This window comes from Plasmodium fragile (genome assembly GCF_000956335.1).
Source record: "Plasmodium fragile strain nilgiri unplaced genomic scaffold supercont1.46, whole genome shotgun sequence".
NCBI classification, from domain to species: domain Eukaryota; phylum Apicomplexa; class Aconoidasida; order Haemosporida; family Plasmodiidae; genus Plasmodium; species Plasmodium fragile.
Window position 1 is genome coordinate 180,830 of NW_012192626.1, and position 17,917 is coordinate 198,746.

A 17,917-nucleotide genomic window follows, 5' to 3' on the forward strand; every position below is an offset into this window, starting at 1 on the left:
CGCAAAATTTAAATGAAGCAATAAATTTATACATGCCTATATATATACATATAGATATAGCTGTATGTGTGCACATCTTTAAGTATGTTTAAAAACTCGTCAAAGTGTACATGCCCAAAAAAAAAAAAAAAAAAAGTTGGAAATTAGAAAAATCGGCAGGCAGAAATGCAGGAGGAATTGTTATTTCCGTGGCGGTGTACATTTGCGGGATAAAGTGTATGCAGTGTTCTCGGTAAACAATGTCATAATTTTATCGGCAAAGGTATCATATATGGTATGGCTACTGTTAGAAGAAATAAACGTTCTATGGATTTTGTTAATAATGTAAAAGAATGTAGATACGTCTTCAATCAAGGGGTATATCGGGTAGTTGTGAGTATCGTTTGTAAAAAGTATATTGCAAATATGTTTGTTGTCATCCATCTCGATACGCTTCGAGGTGGGGGAGGATAGGGTGCACGTGTTCTTATCTTCATGTTTGTTTTCTTCAACTTGGTTAAGTTTTTTTCCAGATAGATCGCCATTACTAACGTTATGTCTATTGTCAATGGTACTACAACAGTCGCTCTCACCGGTATTGGACATATCGAATTCGTTTTCTCCATTTTGGCGAACATGTGCTTGCTCTTTCTTAATTTTCTCTTCTATACTCTCGAATATTTTTCTGTAGTATTGTGCATTTTGGTTAATAATTTTGACAGTGTCCTTTCTGTACACTGTTGGTTCATATTCATAGTATGCGCAATAAATGACTCCTTCTTTGATTAATAAATCGTTGAAAGTTTTTACGAAGGAGGCTCTTTCGGCTTTCTTATGTTTGGTTTGCTGTTGTCCATGCGTGGCTCCCCCCTTTTGTTCTCCTGGTGCCTGTTCCTCGTTGTGGTGGTTCGGTTCATGTTCGCCATTGGGAGTATTTCCGCTTAAGGGGCGTTCACTTGTTTGCTCCTCTATTTGTGAATTTTCTTCATTAGGGGATTCCCTTTTATCGGTCTTTCCCGACTGAGAATCCTCCTGTGTTTCACAAATGCTGAAAAAGTTCACAAGTGCGTTGTGGAAACTTTCATTAAAGGGAATATTGACAGGTAACTCCGTGTCCGCAGGTGGGGTATTACTGTCTTTGTGTTTTTTAACAAACAATTTTAAAACATCAAATAGGAAGCAGAAATTTGGTGGTTTCTGATTAGTTGGGGAGTCTTTGTTTTTATCGGGATTGTGGCGGTTGGTCTCCTTCTCCTTCTTCGAATTGGTTGGAATATCTGTTGGTTTGTTTGGCTCTTTTAAAATTTCTAGGTAGGTAAAGTATGTCAAGAAAAAACCCTGGGGACACGAACCACTATTATAGTCTAACTGTAAAATATGTACAGAATTGCTCAAATTATTGATGTGCCTTTTTTGTAGGTTCCCTACTTTTGGCTGTTTGTGTATATAAAAGGATAAGCCGTTTTTTCCAATAAGTGAGTAGGTACTTAGGACAACCAGCCTATGTGTTTTGATGAGCGTTTTCGGCTTTTTACTTTTTTTTTTGCAAAGAAGATGTTTCTTCATTTCGTAAAAATTTATGTTAGATCCGGATGATATAACAAATTTTGGCCTAATTATATGTCCATTGTCTAGGACGACTGCATCTACTTTTACGGAGGTAGACACGGGAGTCCTGTGGTCATATTTTGTACTTTCCTGTGTGTAATCGTTGAAAGGGGAAAAAATGATGTCTTCTATTTTTCTGTCAATCATGTAAATGGAATTGTTTAGACAGGCCACTCGCGATATCGCATAGATAATGTCATTTTGCCCATAGGCCGGATAGATAAAAGGATTCGCAAACGAGTTTTGCAGTTTGAATTTATTTAACGAGCTGATTAAAATGTGCAATCGTTGAAGGAACTCCATTTTATTCATAATAATGCGTTTCTCCTTGGTATATCCGCTGAGGTAGTATTCGGAAATGTTCCTATTATTGCAGTGCTCCATTTGTAGGTCGAACACCCCTATCCCGTATATGATGTAGTCTGTTAGCTTTCCTGAGATGTTGTACAATTGGAGGTAGTCAGCAATGTTCATATTTGACTGTTCTTCGGAATGATCGGCGTGATCAGCGTAATTTGCCTGTGGAGCCTTTTCTGATTCCCCTTTTCCTCGTGACATGTCTCCATTTTGAGTGCCATCCTTCTTGTCCGCCGAAAGCTCGTAACCATTTGGAGTTTGCTGCTCATTTTTGGTGCTTGTGTGCCCGTTACTCCGTAGCGCCCCCCCCTGTTCCGTCACATTTGCCTTCTTTACAAAATTGTAATTGGAAAAATTGGAAAAGGTGGAATTCTTATCGTGAATAATGTTCTTGTAAATAAAATTCATAATCATTCTTTTTTCAATGAGGCTGAGGTTTCTGTCAAGAAAAACCTGGGATTTGTTTAGAGGAATTTTTAACACAATTAAATCGTTTTCGTCCTCATGATTATTATTATTACTACTACTGTTCAGGTTCTGCATATGAATTGTTCTAGGGTTGTGCCCCCCTTTATTCGTGTGTATTTCCTTTGCGACATTTTTTGGAACATTTACATTGTGCTTGTCTGTTTGATCAATTATCGGGTTGTAGCTAAGTCTATGGTAGGTCATGTAAAAGTACTGTATTCCCACAAAATTGATGTATATATGTGCCTTTAAGGTTGTCAAGACATCCACGATATTGCTTTCGTTGTATAATATCTTGGGGTTAAGGTCAATATTAAATCTGTTGTTATTTATTTGGAAATAGCTGTGCACTATTTGTTTGAGATTTTTTCTTTTTTCTACGTCGTTATCATTTTTGCTGGATGAGAAGGGCAAGTATTCCTCGTAAAAATTCTTGAGCTGGAATTTTTCATCTTGAAATTGTTGGAAATTGAAAGAACAGTTCACATCACCGTAGAAGTTATTCTTATCAATGTTTATTACTTTGTAGTTGTTAATGGAAAAGTAGGCTGCTAGTAAAGTGTTCTGTAGGCTGGTGCCACATATCAAAATGTCGCAGTCGAAGGTTGTGTTTTTGTTGTCATCCATTTGAAGAGGCAGGGGAAAGGCGGGGGCGTGGTAGTTAAAGGTGGAAAAATAAGTTGCCTGATGGAGCAAGATGTTCACGCTGTACACATTGGGATGAGTACAAATGTGATTTTTTTTTTTTTTTTTCCTCTTATAAAATGTGCATTCTTATGTCCACAAAAGAGGGAGAGTATTTTGTTGGCTGACCCGCGGTGAAGAAGTGATCCAGTTGACGGATTCAGGCTGCGAATTTTTTTTTTACACAGGTTGTTTTTTTCGTACATATATGTTTTACCATTTTCAGGTATTGGGTCATTCAAATGCTTGCGCTTGCACATCATTCATGAATTTTGCAGGGAGCGCAAAGCTATTTACATATGTGCCGCTGTGCCATGCTGCGCATATGGGTAGCGACCTTATGCGTTATGTGGCTACACAGGGATTCACGTTTTTTAAGCGCATGGAAGAATGTTGCTAAATTTTTGCCAATTCATATTTCTTAAGCGTGCATAATTTTTTTTTTTTTTTTTTTTTTTTTATTTCTTTATACACAATAGCACAGATAAATGTGCCCACTGGAAGGCGTGAGAATGATTTAAGTAGAGGAACGCGTTGCCCATTCACACCTTTGGTGTTATTGCTACAAGATATTTTTTAGATAACTTGCGTCTCCTGTGTATGAAATAACAGAAGATCATGTTTGTTTCTTTCGATTTGGCCTTCACAAAGCACATCAGAAGGAGTTTTTTGACGCTAAGTGGTAAGTAAATGAGAGAGCATAGGAAAATGTGAGGTGACATCACAATTTTGAACGTATACATAAAGGGAAGTCCATTATAAGTGTAAATCTGCACATACCCACTGAGGAGAATCTATCTATGTTTATCCTATATATGTTCATTTTTCACTTTTAAAGTAATAATCTTATGTAGTGATCAACTTCCCGTTGCTTTAATTTTTTCAGGCGTTTTTCTCACAAAAAGGACATGGCAAACCAACATGAAAAGGAAAACGTACAGGTCCAAAAAAAGGAAGAAGTACATAAGGCTAGGAGAAACACTAATTCGGATTCAGTGAATTAACGGCGACCTTTGATGAGTAACCGATTAGTCTTAGTGCAGAATCTCTGTTACGTTTTTTTTTTTTTTCGTTTTGCCTTTAGTCAAACTTTGCCTAACTATGAATAAATCCTCCTTTTGTGTATTTGTGTTCCGCCTTCTAGGGAATCAATTTGGCATTTTTTTTCTCCACATCTTTTTTTTTCAGCCCGTCTTTATAGAGTAAAATCCATGTGCAATTTCATCCATGGTACCGGGGCTCCTTTCCTGTACACCGTCTTAGTGGCAATACATCCCTAAGCTTTTTTCTTGACCATCTTCTTCTTCTTTCGCTTCCGCTTAACGAGCTTTAGATTTATTTGTTTCAATATTTCCCTATCAACCCTGTAAATATGGAAGCAAATGCGTGTAAAAGAAAAATACACAACTGCCAAAAGTGTGCGGGCAAAACAAAATAAAGCCAATGCGATTAAAATTTGAATGGCTAGCGAAAAAAAAAAAAAAAAAAAAAGGCCACGTAAGTTTTTTTAGCTGAATATGTGTTTTCCAACTAAATTATTCATGAGCTTACTCGTGAGGTAGCTTCAAAATAGAAATCGTCTTATTAAAAGACATAGCGTCATTTATTTTGGCCAAATTGTCATTTTCGATGAAGTTTCCAATTAGAGAAATGCTCCAGATGTTCTGTGAATTTGTTGAAAAGGGTGGAATTCATTAGTCATCCATATAGCGGTAATTGGTTTGGTTCAGTTCGGTGCTAAGTTTTCATCCGTTTTTGTGTGTAAACTAATGAAGGTCGTATACTTGGGGGGGAGTATACAATTTAATTTTGTGTAGTAGTTACACAATAGAACTTTCTCTTCCTTTCCCTCTTTTTTTTTTTTTTTTTTTTTTTTTTTTTTTTTTGGGCCCCTTTCCCACCGTTTGGCTGACAATAATTTTGCACAGCGTTTCCACGAAAGAGTCATCTAAATTGAACATGTTGTAAGAAACGTCTATAGTGCTTAGGGAGTTGTTTAGCAAAAAGCTTTCGAAAAGCTAAAAGGTAGAGGAGTGGATATATGGGGAGTGTTTGGATGGATGAATGAACTTGGAAGAAGCGGAGGTACATTGTGCTTGGGATGTACACTTGACAGCTAAAATGAGAGAAAGGTTCATTCTCCTTACAGCGCGCATCCCTTGTGCGTCAAACTTATTCCCGTTTAAATTCAAAGTAGTTAGAGAAGAGTTCAAGTATATTACTATGTCTATGATGTATTTCATGCAGTCGTTGTCCATGTTGCAGTACTGTAAGGAAAAATAAAAAAAAAAGGGAAGTCACATAATATGAGGGGTAAGTGCCACTTTTGCAGTGGCACATCTAACTTTGCATGTGTGTGTTCAGGCATACACACATTTGAGTATTTAAAAATTACTTGAAAGCTGAGCGTCTTTAAACTGTTATAGTTGCAAAGGGACAAGGACAGATACTTGAGGCAGTGGCAATTTAAGTTAATGCAATCTATGGATAAATTTTCTAACTTTAGAAAAATGGTTTACAAAGGGTTTATATATTGTTGGCATGCTGTTACCGGTTGAGCGGTGGTGTGACGGTGGCATGAATGCGAATTAGCAGCGCCTTGGCCCATTGGGCACAAATAGGGGCACATGCACACATTGGCAAACGTCGGAACATGGGAATAGCTTCTTCCTAGGACCCACCTTTGCATAACCATTATCGTACAACGATTTGGACAGGAGCACAATTCCGTTTATATCTATGATACTATTGAAGAAGCTGAACGATTTAATATTACACATATTTTTGTTAACCACTTCGTTGGGTAATTCTTCTTCCGGCTCTTTTTCTCTTTCAACACCTTTTTTTTTTAAATTAAGTTTATCCTTTTTATCTAGGTTTGTGGACTTCTTCTTTACATTTTTGGTGTTTTTTTTTAAAAGTTCACTTATTTTTATGTTGTCCATGTAAAAACATATTGCCTTTATTATGTCATTTCCGTTTTGGACATTCAGGACGTTGATTCGATTAATGCGCTGTTGGTGTAGGAAAAAGGGGTGAAGTGAACACGAACCAGATGAGGGAGCGATAGAAGTGTTACTATAAGTGCTTGCTTTTTTGGTGCATGTCCCCTTGGGAACATTCGTATGTTGCACAGGCCAAGCATAATTTTTACGTCGTAACTGGAATCAATCATTGACAAAATTAAGAAGGAAAAAGCATCTGAGTCAACATCCTCGTAAATGGTTAAGGTCCCATTACTTTCTTTATTCTCCTTTTAAAAAAAATTAATTACAATATGCATGAAGTAAGAAATTGTTCATATTGATGATATGGTAGATTCTATTTTGCTTTGGAAAAAAAAACAAATAAATAAATAAAATAATTTCATGGGCCCAGTTTGGAGAAAGTGGACGGTTTTTGCATTTTCCGGAGGGAGTTGTAGTTGTTGATGCCTGGATGATACCTTTATTAAGAATTCGTCTATAACGTAAGAGCTCTTCTTCTTGAACTTTTTTAGCAACAAGTAATAGCAGTCCACGAGGTTCTTAAAGGAAAAGAAGAACAGGCAGAGGAAAATGTACATTGTTTGATTCTCACGCTTGAAAATTGGCACGTTTATTCATTCCGTCATTCATATGATGGTTCATTCGTTTCAACCTTGTAGTTTTCATTAGGTTTGGTGGATTTTTCGTTCTCCATTTTGGCTACATGATTGTGCTATGAGCTCATGTTCGAGTGCGACAGTTCTAAATTGGGGAGAAACATGTGATTCCCGTCCAAGCAGGGGCAGTTACATGTGCACGGGTATATGCTGCCTCTTTGGCACTAAAAAAAATTTACGTTAATGATTAACATGTAACATGTCTTTAAGCGTTATTACAATGCACATTGAGGAAAATATGTGGGAAGTTTGTTTTTCTGAAATGGAAGATTTAATTATGGCCCATGTTTTCTCTGTTTATGGCAGTTTCGCGTAGACAAAAATGTGCACATTTGCTACGTAACTCTTCGGGAACAATTTCGTGAATATATTATAGTCCCTTAATTTCTTCTCCAGGGGCAAAATGAAGGCGCCGCAGAATGATACATGAAGGGATGGATAAAAGAGTCTTTACTTTTGTGCATCATTGATCATACAGGGATCACTCTTGTTATAGGTATCTAACACTACGCATGCAAGTGATATGTTACACTTTCGCGTATGCAAGAATGGATATATATATATATATATTTTTTTTTTTTTGTCGTGTAATAAGACATAGTCTTCGACCTTGCTGAAATTTCATAATGTACACGTTTACATATAATTTTTGCGTGGGCAAAGATTGTGTAACTGGCCTAAATTACGAAATGAGGATTTACCTTGCTTTGCTTCTCAGCATTTTAGTCACACTTTCAGGTGGGTACAAAGCGTTTGCATGCTTCAAAATGCTAATAATGCTGGTAGGGGTTGCGAATAGCGTGAAGTGAGAGACGCGTAATAAGAAAAAGGCAGTCTGGAAATCAGGGCTTGTTACGCGCTTTCGAATTTGGACGTTTGTTGTTTTCTTATTTCGTTGCATGAGGCTGTGTAGGATGGAAAAAGAAAAAAAAATGAACAGCACAATTTCTTTTTAATAGAAAATTCTCCACTGATTTTTTTATTTCCTATGCCATATGCATATAATCGAGATTATTCAATAATATGGACAGGTTTATAGCTCGATAACGCATCATCCAAACCGCCCTAGGGGAAACCAAGTCCAGAATGCTACGCGGGGGCGCAATGTAGCGTACAAGTATAGTAGACTGGCACTCTGCAATATCAAGCAAGATATGATACAACACAATATCATATGATATGATACGGTATGATATGATACGATATAATATGCCATGGTCAAATTCGCGTTGTTTGTAATACGCAATACATAATCATATACATAAACAGCCTAGTACCATTTTTGCCTGTAGGAGCATACCTTTCATTAGGGTTAATATATATCACATTATTATGCAAAGATTGTCAGCATACACAGGTAATTGTTCTAATGTGTATATTATGCGGGATGGTCGACTACATATCATACTGATCCGTATTATGTCCAGCGGTGTGCGGTGTATAAGCCGAAGTTGAAGTAGCTGTTTTTTTTTGTTTTTTACCTTGTAGAATGCGCCCCAGAGGAAAATTTTGAGGATGGCCAATTTCCCTATTATCCGTTTTGACTGGTACAGAACTGTATCCTATGAAATGTAATGTGCATATGTAGTAACGTTGAGCCTCCTCTTTATAATACTTTAATGTTCATGGAACTAATGCTGTGAATCTTTCCTAAAGAAGTTAAGTAATCCATTTATTTAAGACCGATACATGATAAGGATAGAAAGGAATTATTTAAGTAGGAACATGCTTCTATGTTTTCAATGGCTTTACAGTTATGAATAGGAAACTACACACTGTGTATTGGAGATAACCCGCAGCTGATAATCTATTAATGTAAACAGTGCTGAATAACATAAAGTGTTTTACCCATTTTTGATGAAGGTACCACGATTATGTGATTTGCACAGTGATTCAATTGGTGGGCCATAATGGTGTGAATTCTTACACGATTGTGTCCGCTCATTGCCACTATGTATAATGTCTTATCAGGTGCACTATTTACGTCATTAACATAGTAGTAACTTTGTGTTTTTTCTTCACAATATACGCAAAAAAAAAAAAGTTAAAATTGAATTTTAAGAACAAGAAAGATTATCTGTGTTTGTAGACTAGACTAACATCATCCCGGGGTGTCGTGAACATGAAAGTAAACTTTGTTTTACGATATGTTCAAGGTTTATTCTTAGGGATATAAGAAAATTTTAACAATAACAACAACAAAAAAAGGATAGTAATATGGCGTAGCCGCACGGCACTTCGTGTTATGTACGCGTACAATTTTAGTGAATCAATATTTTGAAAATAACATGAATTATTTATTGGGGTCTAAAATGCAGATGCCTGTATGCACGAACGTTTTCGGCCATGTAGAGATGCGTGACATATAAATATATTTATATATATGTAGATATATGAGTTGTTGGAGAGGCTAAATATATTATGCTTAAGAATTGTTAATTACAGTATGTTGTAGGCACTTGCCAAACGGAAGGAAACAAGAAGGCGTGATAAATTTGGGTTAGGTAGTTATTTTATCAGAGGGTAAAAGGAAAGGCGATCTATAATATTATGGCTTAGAAGAAGTGTTAGTTTGATTATATGTGGGTTGCCTAGCTGAAATAATAGGGGGATGAAGTATTCACGTTATTCAACCCATACAGAGAAGGTTAAACGTTTTTGTTATTAAGAGTAAAATGAAATGTTACAACGGCGTGTCCGTCTATTGTGCTTGTTTGGGTGATACACAAATGTGTTCTATACATATGTCCATATATTATTGCATATTTAGTAAGCATAGAATTAATTTGGGCTCAGTCATTAGGGAATTATAGAGAAGTTTTGTTTTGTTTGCAAGTACTTTTTCAGTATACATAAGGGTTAAGAAAAAAATATAAGGTAAATTAATCATTTTGTCAAAGGTACATTATAAGTTCGTAATTATACACACTTAAAAGGGGTGTTTATGATGGCACCTATGACGGATGTAGTATCTGCAGGTTCTACATGAAAAGTCCATAAATATTTAATTTCACAAACATATGGGTAATAACACAGTAAGTATATACTAATGCAACGACTGAAAAAATGAAGAAGAAATAAATGTTTTGTGGTATATACTTTTAAGGACTAACTAAAAATGCATGTTGCATGTTCAAAGGAGGGCTTAAAACGTAATGTAACTTTTTTTGTTTTTTTTTTTTTTTATTAAGGAGAGTAGAGGATGTTTCATTTACGAGGACGTAACACGCACCAGCAAGGACGGGTACTTATCATCAGCGTGTGTTAAGTTAGTTTGGATTTTTGAGATGATACACCGTTACTTTTTTTTGTTGTTACATCTTTGAGAAAGAGTCAACGCTGAAATACACAAGGGTGGCACTAAATGGGCAGCATAGAAGTGGCAAAATAATTAATATATCAAATGGTGCTAAGTAAACATATAAATAGTTAGAAAAGGAAATCTGTGTTGTACTATTGTAATGTTCCGCATGTACTACTCCTCGCCTTGAAGCACTCTGCATACAGACAAACGCATTTTGGGAAATATATATGACCACAAATATTTACTGCATTCATTGGCAGGTGTAAAGGAATGGGGTTTACAAAAGTATGTTTCATTTTGCAGGAAAATGATGTGGCTAAAATTTATGCACATACATATTATTACATCAATGCATCATTAGTGATGGCCATTCAACAAAAAAATATAATAAATAATAATGTTTAGCATAGCGCATACGTTGTTGAGTCATGCAGTCACTTCACGCATGCACCCGTCAACGGGCATGAGGTACACATATTACATGAGCCACAAAAATGGTAACTATAGGGAAAAAGAAAGCCGTTTTCTTTATTTACATTATATGCGAATGATAAATCGAGCTAATTTATGTTTTAAACTATCATGTACATACCAAAAAAAAATGATGTGCTATTCATTTGTGCCTTGGTTTAAAGTTATAAAGGTGATCATTTCGCAACGTTTTTAATATACACGAACCGGTAAAGCGTAGAGCGGCAAAGTGGCAAACGTTTCTATGATAACTTATTACGTGTGCGCTGCAGAGAAGCGTCATTTTTCTAAAAATTTCGTTCTGTCACAAATTTTATTTTTTGTCTTTTTTTTCCTGCAATATACCACTTTCTAAAGCTTCTTTCAATTCGCTGTAGGTTGTTTTTTTGTGTTGCTTAATAAAGGCGTTCCACCTGTTGATACTATCATTTAAAAAGTCGATGAAATCACTTGTTTTGCATGTCGTGCATTTGTTTAAAAATAGTTTTAAGTGTCCATCATCATCATTATCTGTTAGTTTTATACATTCTCTTCCAAGTTTTTGATATTGATGCCGCCAACATTTATTTTGATAACTTTGATCTCGTTTATATTTATCTGATAACATAGCACATGCCGTGTACAGACATTCAATAAGATGCCTGAAATTTGATATATGTTGATTGTATAGAGCAATATAAATTTTGGACATGTCTGCTTCAGTTATATTGGGACCACATGATATTAGTTTATCCTTCATTTCATCTGTGAGTTTCACATGACGGCATGATTTCTCCATATAATATCCCACTGATTCATTGGGTAATGGTTCTTTGTTTTTCTTTGTGCACCGGCGAGTCCATGGAATTTGTGTCATCATATTACCTGGCACGCCGAACATCATTGCTTCACTCAGGGACCTTGGTGGCCGATGATTTAGGCGCAGTTGGGGGAGGCCATTCTTACCACTGTCACCTGTGGAGATATTCTACACAGAAGTATATAGGGGAGAGCGTACGACATGTTGTAGTTTTCCTTTGTAATATAACATGCATTATTATGCACGATTATCGCACATGCATGATTTGGAAAATGAATGTTCGATCTGGTATGAAGGTTCGTCTTGCGTTATCACTCTATGCGAATAATCACATATATAGTTTATCTATCATGCAGTACGATTTGTTTTTCACTCACCAATAGTAGGATATATAAAAGGGAGAAAAGCGTTGCGCCAAAGGAGACCCTGGTTCTTAAGCTATAACTGGGGAACCCTTTGTTTTTCTCATTTTGCCTGGAATATTGAGATGCATCTGTGGTTGCTGGTGACTTGTACAACGCCATGTTTTTTAAGTTCAAAGTTGAAATACGAAATAGGGAAATACGGAAACAACGAAATAACTTTATTTAAAGTAAAGCACACACGGAAAACTACTATATAATATATACACGTAGCAACCCATTCGGATAAAAAGATGTTTTTACAATTGCGCGAACAACATTTGGTTTCCTTAACCTATATGTTAAACGTTGCATGTACAGTTTACCTTTCTATGTAGTATAAATATTTATATATGTCTGTATATGAATATATACATACATGTACATATGGATATATAAGTATATATAATACAAACCGCCCTATTTTGAGCGATAAAAAAATTATACAACGGAAAAATGGTATTCAGATGGAAATTTCCGAATGAAAAAAAAAAAAAAAAAAGTACTAGCCTGAAATTGGCTTGACAAAAAAATTAATTCATCTAAAAATTCATGGTAGCAATGCCATTCCCGCAAATAACAACAAATTTGTTCAAATGATATTATAAAAGTAATACATGGGGGTGCTGTTAGAACTTTCGTTTAACTATTTTTAATAAGTGATTACCCAAACGTGTATACATTAATTCAAGACACTTGATCATTTATGCATGCATGTTATATATAAGTTCCACATAATTATTACATAAATTTCGGAGTGCCTATATGTTAACCTCTATATCCTGTACCTGGATCGCCACGCTTTGGTATCTATACAGCACTGTAATACTAAATACAGTGATGCAGAAATAATAACGCAACGTTATGAACATTTTTTTTTTTTTTTTTGGTATCGTATTGGGTAACAGTCTATTGGTTTATTTATGGCGAATTGTATCAAAATCGACAGCGATTTTTGCTGATAAAAAAAAAAATATCATTGTTTTATTACGGTAATTACAAGGCCTATACGAATATAGCAGTTTTTTCTTGCATAAGAGAAAAAAAATGCTTTTAGATTTATGGAAAACACAGTACAAACTGAAGGAGTAAAATTGTAACCATAAAATTAATTTGGTCCCTTAACTTTTCTTTTATGTAGTATTCATATTATGCTTTCTTTTTAGTACATTATCGTTCTTTGTTCTTTAAGTGATGTAAAGATAATCCTTGTATTTTGTATAAACATATATTGGTTTTATGTGCAAGCGCTCTCTAACCCCATTTTGAGATATCCGTGCGCACAATTTTTTGCTATCGGGGGAAAGAACAGAATGTTCCTCGTTTGTATCTTTTGTTGGCATTCAGCATGTTTGCAAAATGTTCCATTTAATTTTAACAATTAAAAGTGGATTAAAATTTTCTTTTTTTTGTAATTTTAGCATTATTTATTGGTGGGCTGAATTAACGCACAAGTTGACTAAACAGTAATTTCTACGGAGGATTTTAATAAAGCAAAGTTAGTGTTTCTACAAGGATATATCATATAGTAAAAAAAAGAAGAAGAAGAAATAAATGCCAACACTGCAATGTAGTTGCTTTTTGTGCACGTTTTCGTGTATGCATAAGTAGTACTACTCTCTCTTATGCAGACGTAGCTAAATACGTCTTTTAGAAGTAAAATTATAAAAGTGTTAGGTTATATTAGGCTGCTACTTATTCCCGCATGTGCTTAAAGCTTATGTAGGTGAAAGTGTTTCATGCATTAGAAACGTATGTTTCTATTGTCTACTTATTTATATGAGTAGGAATTCGTTTCTTTAAGGCGTAATTAATAGCAACGTAGCTTGGTTACAGGTTAGTAATCACCTGTGTAGTACATATTTGATGTAAAGAATACTGCACTCGTGGTGTGCTGTGCGAAAAAACGGCGAAACAAGCCTAATACTTTGTAGTCGTTCCAAATTGTTCCTAAGAATTTATTTCTACATTTAAAGAATTATAATTGAGCGAATGGGCAGAGTCTCCCTTAACACCCCCATTCGCGCAATCATAATAACATTGATGAAAAGGTCAATGGTGCACTACAAAAAAATATTGCATGATGAAATAAATTTACAAAGAGGGTCCTATAAAATATTAGATAGCCATTTTAAAGGCAGCACATATTTTCTACGTTTTATGTACTGTGCTCGTACGCTTTGCTATGAAGTATAAAGTGTATTTCTCAGACTACGGAGGTAAGTGTGAATAGCGTCCTTATTTTCGCCTTGTAGTGTTGTAAGATTACGCATATACACGTACATATACCTTCGTATTGGTACTTTAGTGACACCGAGTGGAATCGATACCCATTCAGCGCTCAGGTTTATATATGGTAATGTGTGCACGCGTATGGACACATACATGTTTGAACACAAATATAACGTTATACAAATGTGTATAATTTGTTCAAATAACAATGAAAAAGGACCGTATGGTTTGTTAAATCATTTCATTTTAGGTGGACAACTGCGATGTTCGCAAATGTGAGAAGAGCGCGCTCATATTTTTTTGACCATGTATATATCGCGCTTAATACTGAGCACGTATAAATAAACTATATAAGGGGGAGCAAGGAATTTTAAGTGGGTCAATGAAAGTAGGCCGTAATTTGTGCTTCTGTACGTTGTGCTAGTCTTCCCAGGGGATAGGTGCATACATTTTTCCACAAAGGAAAAAATTAATCCCCCAAGTGTAGGTCCCCTTTATCTTTGTGTTAGAATATACCATTGACTTGTTGATGGATTTATTATATGCGTAAAATTACACTTGTGTATAATGCTCCCATGCTACTGTAATTCAGTTTGTAAGGTCAGTTTTATGCACATAAATATATTTCGCTCGAGCCAATATACAGAGCAGAAAATATATTTTTGTTGTATGAAGGAGGGCGTTCAGAAAAAACGTGTAAAAAGAGTACTCCACAGCGTTTTTCCTTCTTAAATGTTTTTTTGATATTAGATTTATTCACCGACAGCTCAAAAACTGTGCATAAAATTGGGTATTGTCGGATGGGATGCGGCCGACCTGAGTATAGACATTTTAGAATTAACTATAGCCTTATATGTGTGTGATATGAACAGAAGGGAAAAGAGTATTATGTACGTATATATATAACGTTGTGACGGATTGTTTGGCATAGTGATGCATAGCGACATTTTCTTTTCGTTTCTTCAAACATGACCTAAAGATCAGAACATCTATTACACATCTTATGGTAATTTATGTTAATAAAATTGAACACTATATGCGATATTGTGCGAATTGTTATAAATTTGTTTCATAATTATGATTCCTTTTAGAAGCTTATCACTGCCAAGTGAGATGCACAATACACAGGAAATGATAAAAGTTTACATTTACAGGATCATATTCTATAAAGTAAAATATAGCATTTGCGTGGTATATATGATTCTTAATTTGTACATCAGAAATGATATTTGCTAGTTACATGCATAGCCAACACTATGCCGGTTTCCCAATGTGTTAATATGTGGCAGGAGTTTCCTAGGGATAAAATATTTACACAATGATAAGACATGTTGGTTTATGTGCGTAGATCTCCTTGCGGCGGTTGCTAATATTCGATGCGTACACTTGTGATATAATGCGCTTAATCTTTCCTGTTGCGTCAATGGCACGATACGCAATAGTCACATCTAACGCACCTATGTACGTGTGAGATGTGGGCTGTTCTAAAAAATGTCCATTTACACATGATTGTATGAAAAAATATGGATATGTATATAAAGACCAGAGCATAGGAAAAGAAGAGTTCCCCTTTGTACTAGGGTGTGGGGAAAAAAGATGACAAATTCGCTAAGGGAGAAGAAATAGAAAAAGTAGGGAAATATATAAAAAGAAGGAGAAGCTGTTTTTTCGTACATAGAAATAAAAACGGTTGAAGAAATATTAAAGGAAGGTGATAATTTAACGGAAAAATTAGCTAGTGAGGGTAAACATTTTAATAATGAACAGATTGTGAATGCATTAGTAAGGTCAGACGCAATGATGATGAATCGAAAACATTCAAAAGAAAAGGAACCACAGGAAGGTGTAGAAGTGGCTAATGCAGAAGCAAGAAGAGAGCAAAAAAAAAAAAAAAAAAAAGGACAGGGAAAAACAACACATGCAGTGCAACTGTTGTGTAAAGCAGAAAAAATTACAAAACTAGTTCAGGAGGCAAAAGAAAATGAATAGAACAAATAATCAACAGGGGAACCCGACAATGACACTAAGGTTGAATATGAAATGCCGAAAGGAAAGGACTTAGATGTAAGAAAAGGGCAGAATGAAACGGAAGGAAATAACAGAAGAGGCTATAAAGCGATGGAAAACAAAGAAACGGAAGCAGGAATGTTGGTAACTGAACCAAAGGAAAAGGAAGGAGAACCAAAGAAACCCATAAAAGCTATATTGTTATCCATTATAAGGATGATTCGATACAAAATCCAATAAAGAAAGATTATGCGGAAAACCCTTTCCCAAGGGAAAACTGTTATGCGGAAATGTTCAAAAGTGTAAGAGGGGGGAAAACAAGCAGGATGAAGGAAAATCTAAAAGGAAGTAAATGGTTCAAATAAACCTATATTCAATGATTTAGAAGAAAATATATTTGCTGTTACAACGCTAAAATAACAGAAAGATAAAAAGGGCACACAAGGTAAGTGGAAATGTTAAAAAGGGTGCCGAGGCTAAAAAGACTGAACATGCTAAGCCAGCAGATGATTCCAAAGGGCTGCTAACTCAAAAAAAAAAACACAAGGGATAATACAAAAAATAAGAGTGATGAACCAAAAACAACTTGTGATACTATAAAAAAGTTTCAGGGGAACCAGGTAAAATTTTAAAGTAGAAAAAAAAAATAATGTAATGGTAAAAAACTTATAACGCATAGAAAAAAAGCAAAAATTATATTGCTACTTTTTGTACGAATGTTATTTCTCGCACCCCCTAAGTCGTCACTTAGCTTAAATCCTTTATATTTATTTTGGAAACTTTGGATTACCGCTGGCAACCCTGTGATTTGTAACAAATAGATTAAATTAACATTTTATTGTGTATATATAATAATTATATTTTTGCTTTTATTGTAAAAAAATATTTGTAACATTCTTCGCTGTTTCCTACCCCTATTTTGCTGCTTTATTGTTAAAAAATAATCAATTTGCTAAGCTTATTTATTTAAAAAAAAAAAAAAAGAAAAAAAGGGGAATTGCATGCAGGGAGGGGAATATATATTTACATTAGATCCCTTTTTTTCATATACGCCTTATTTCTTTTGTTGTTTATGAGCCTATTAGTAATTGAAAAACAGTGCAACGAATTTTTTCCTATTAACACATATTTAAAAGGGGACACGGGGAATTCATATTTTTATCCTTTTATTTGTAAAAATTTGTAATTTCATATTCAATTGTACATATCACATTGGTATGATGTTGTTTGTGATATTTCATTTCCTGCTATCTATGCCTGTTGGTGATATTACTATTTTACATAAACGAACAAGTTGTTATATAAAGCAATTATATATTTATACAATATGTACACTAAACAATACATGGATATATATAGTTTCCGGTCACTCTTGTTATAGATGTGGCAAATACATGTTATGTTGGATCACACAATTTTATGAAAATGAGCGCTTCATAGGGGGGGGGATCCCTTTCCTGTTTAATGGATTTTTTTTTAAGTACAAAGTTCGTTTTTTATTGAATGCACAGTATATACATATGTTTATATTAACTGCACTGTTTGTTTTATAATTACATTCACGAATATCTTTCAATGTTTGATATGTATTGTGCTATGTAAGCTTACATATATAGCACAATACATATATGTAAGGATATATTGTTGCACGTGTTATGTACATATGTACTGTGTATATGTACCTACGTATATATTTATACTTAGAGTACATTTTTGTTAACATATTTATTGACAACGCACAATGACATGTGTGGTCCAATTAATCATATATATGTTTTTAACATATATTAAATGAATATGCCTGAACAATGTCATAATGCTGTATTTGTAGTGTGCTTATTTAGTAAATACATTTAGGAAAATATTTTGTTTAAAATATTTGTTCCTTCGCACACAGCAATAAAATTTATGTTCATTAATAATGAACCATAGATATTGCGAATTTGATTAAATAAAAAATAATT

General features: G+C 34.7%; 4 protein-coding genes across 4 annotated transcripts; 1 reads left to right on the top strand and 3 right to left on the bottom strand.

Moving 5' to 3' along the window:
• Positions 1-180: 180 nt before the first annotated feature.
• AK88_03797 (uncharacterized protein) lies at positions 181-3,039 on the bottom strand (the record flags this gene model as incomplete). Its single annotated transcript, XM_012481407.1, has 1 exon — positions 181-3,039. One exon carries the CDS (start codon positions 3,037-3,039, stop codon positions 181-183), a length of 2,859 nt encoding a protein of 952 aa, XP_012336830.1.
• A 1,333-nt stretch (positions 3,040-4,372) lies between these two features.
• AK88_03798 (uncharacterized protein) lies at positions 4,373-6,777 on the bottom strand (the record flags this gene model as incomplete). Its single annotated transcript, XM_012481408.1, has 9 exons — positions 4,373-4,460; positions 4,648-4,760; positions 4,998-5,114; positions 5,244-5,363; positions 5,492-5,596; positions 5,778-6,110; positions 6,251-6,349; positions 6,542-6,622; positions 6,736-6,777. The coding sequence occupies 9 exons, from the start codon at positions 6,775-6,777 to the stop codon at positions 4,373-4,375; spliced, it is 1,098 nt and encodes a 365-aa protein (XP_012336831.1).
• Positions 6,778-10,827: 4,050 nt separating this feature from the next.
• Positions 10,828-11,837, bottom strand: AK88_03799 (uncharacterized protein; the record flags this gene model as incomplete). Its single annotated transcript, XM_012481409.1, has 2 exons — positions 10,828-11,481; positions 11,691-11,837. 2 exons carry the CDS (start codon positions 11,835-11,837, stop codon positions 10,828-10,830), a joined length of 801 nt encoding a protein of 266 aa, XP_012336832.1.
• Positions 11,838-13,706: 1,869 nt separating this feature from the next.
• On the top strand, positions 13,707-16,193 carry AK88_03800 (uncharacterized protein; the record flags this gene model as incomplete). The annotated part of the gene is made up of 5 exons (XM_012481410.1): positions 13,707-13,904; positions 14,697-14,829; positions 14,926-14,952; positions 15,625-15,797; positions 15,975-16,193. The coding sequence occupies 5 exons, from the start codon at positions 13,707-13,709 to the stop codon at positions 16,191-16,193; spliced, it is 750 nt and encodes a 249-aa protein (XP_012336833.1).
• Between the last annotated feature and the right edge of the window lie 1,724 nt (positions 16,194-17,917).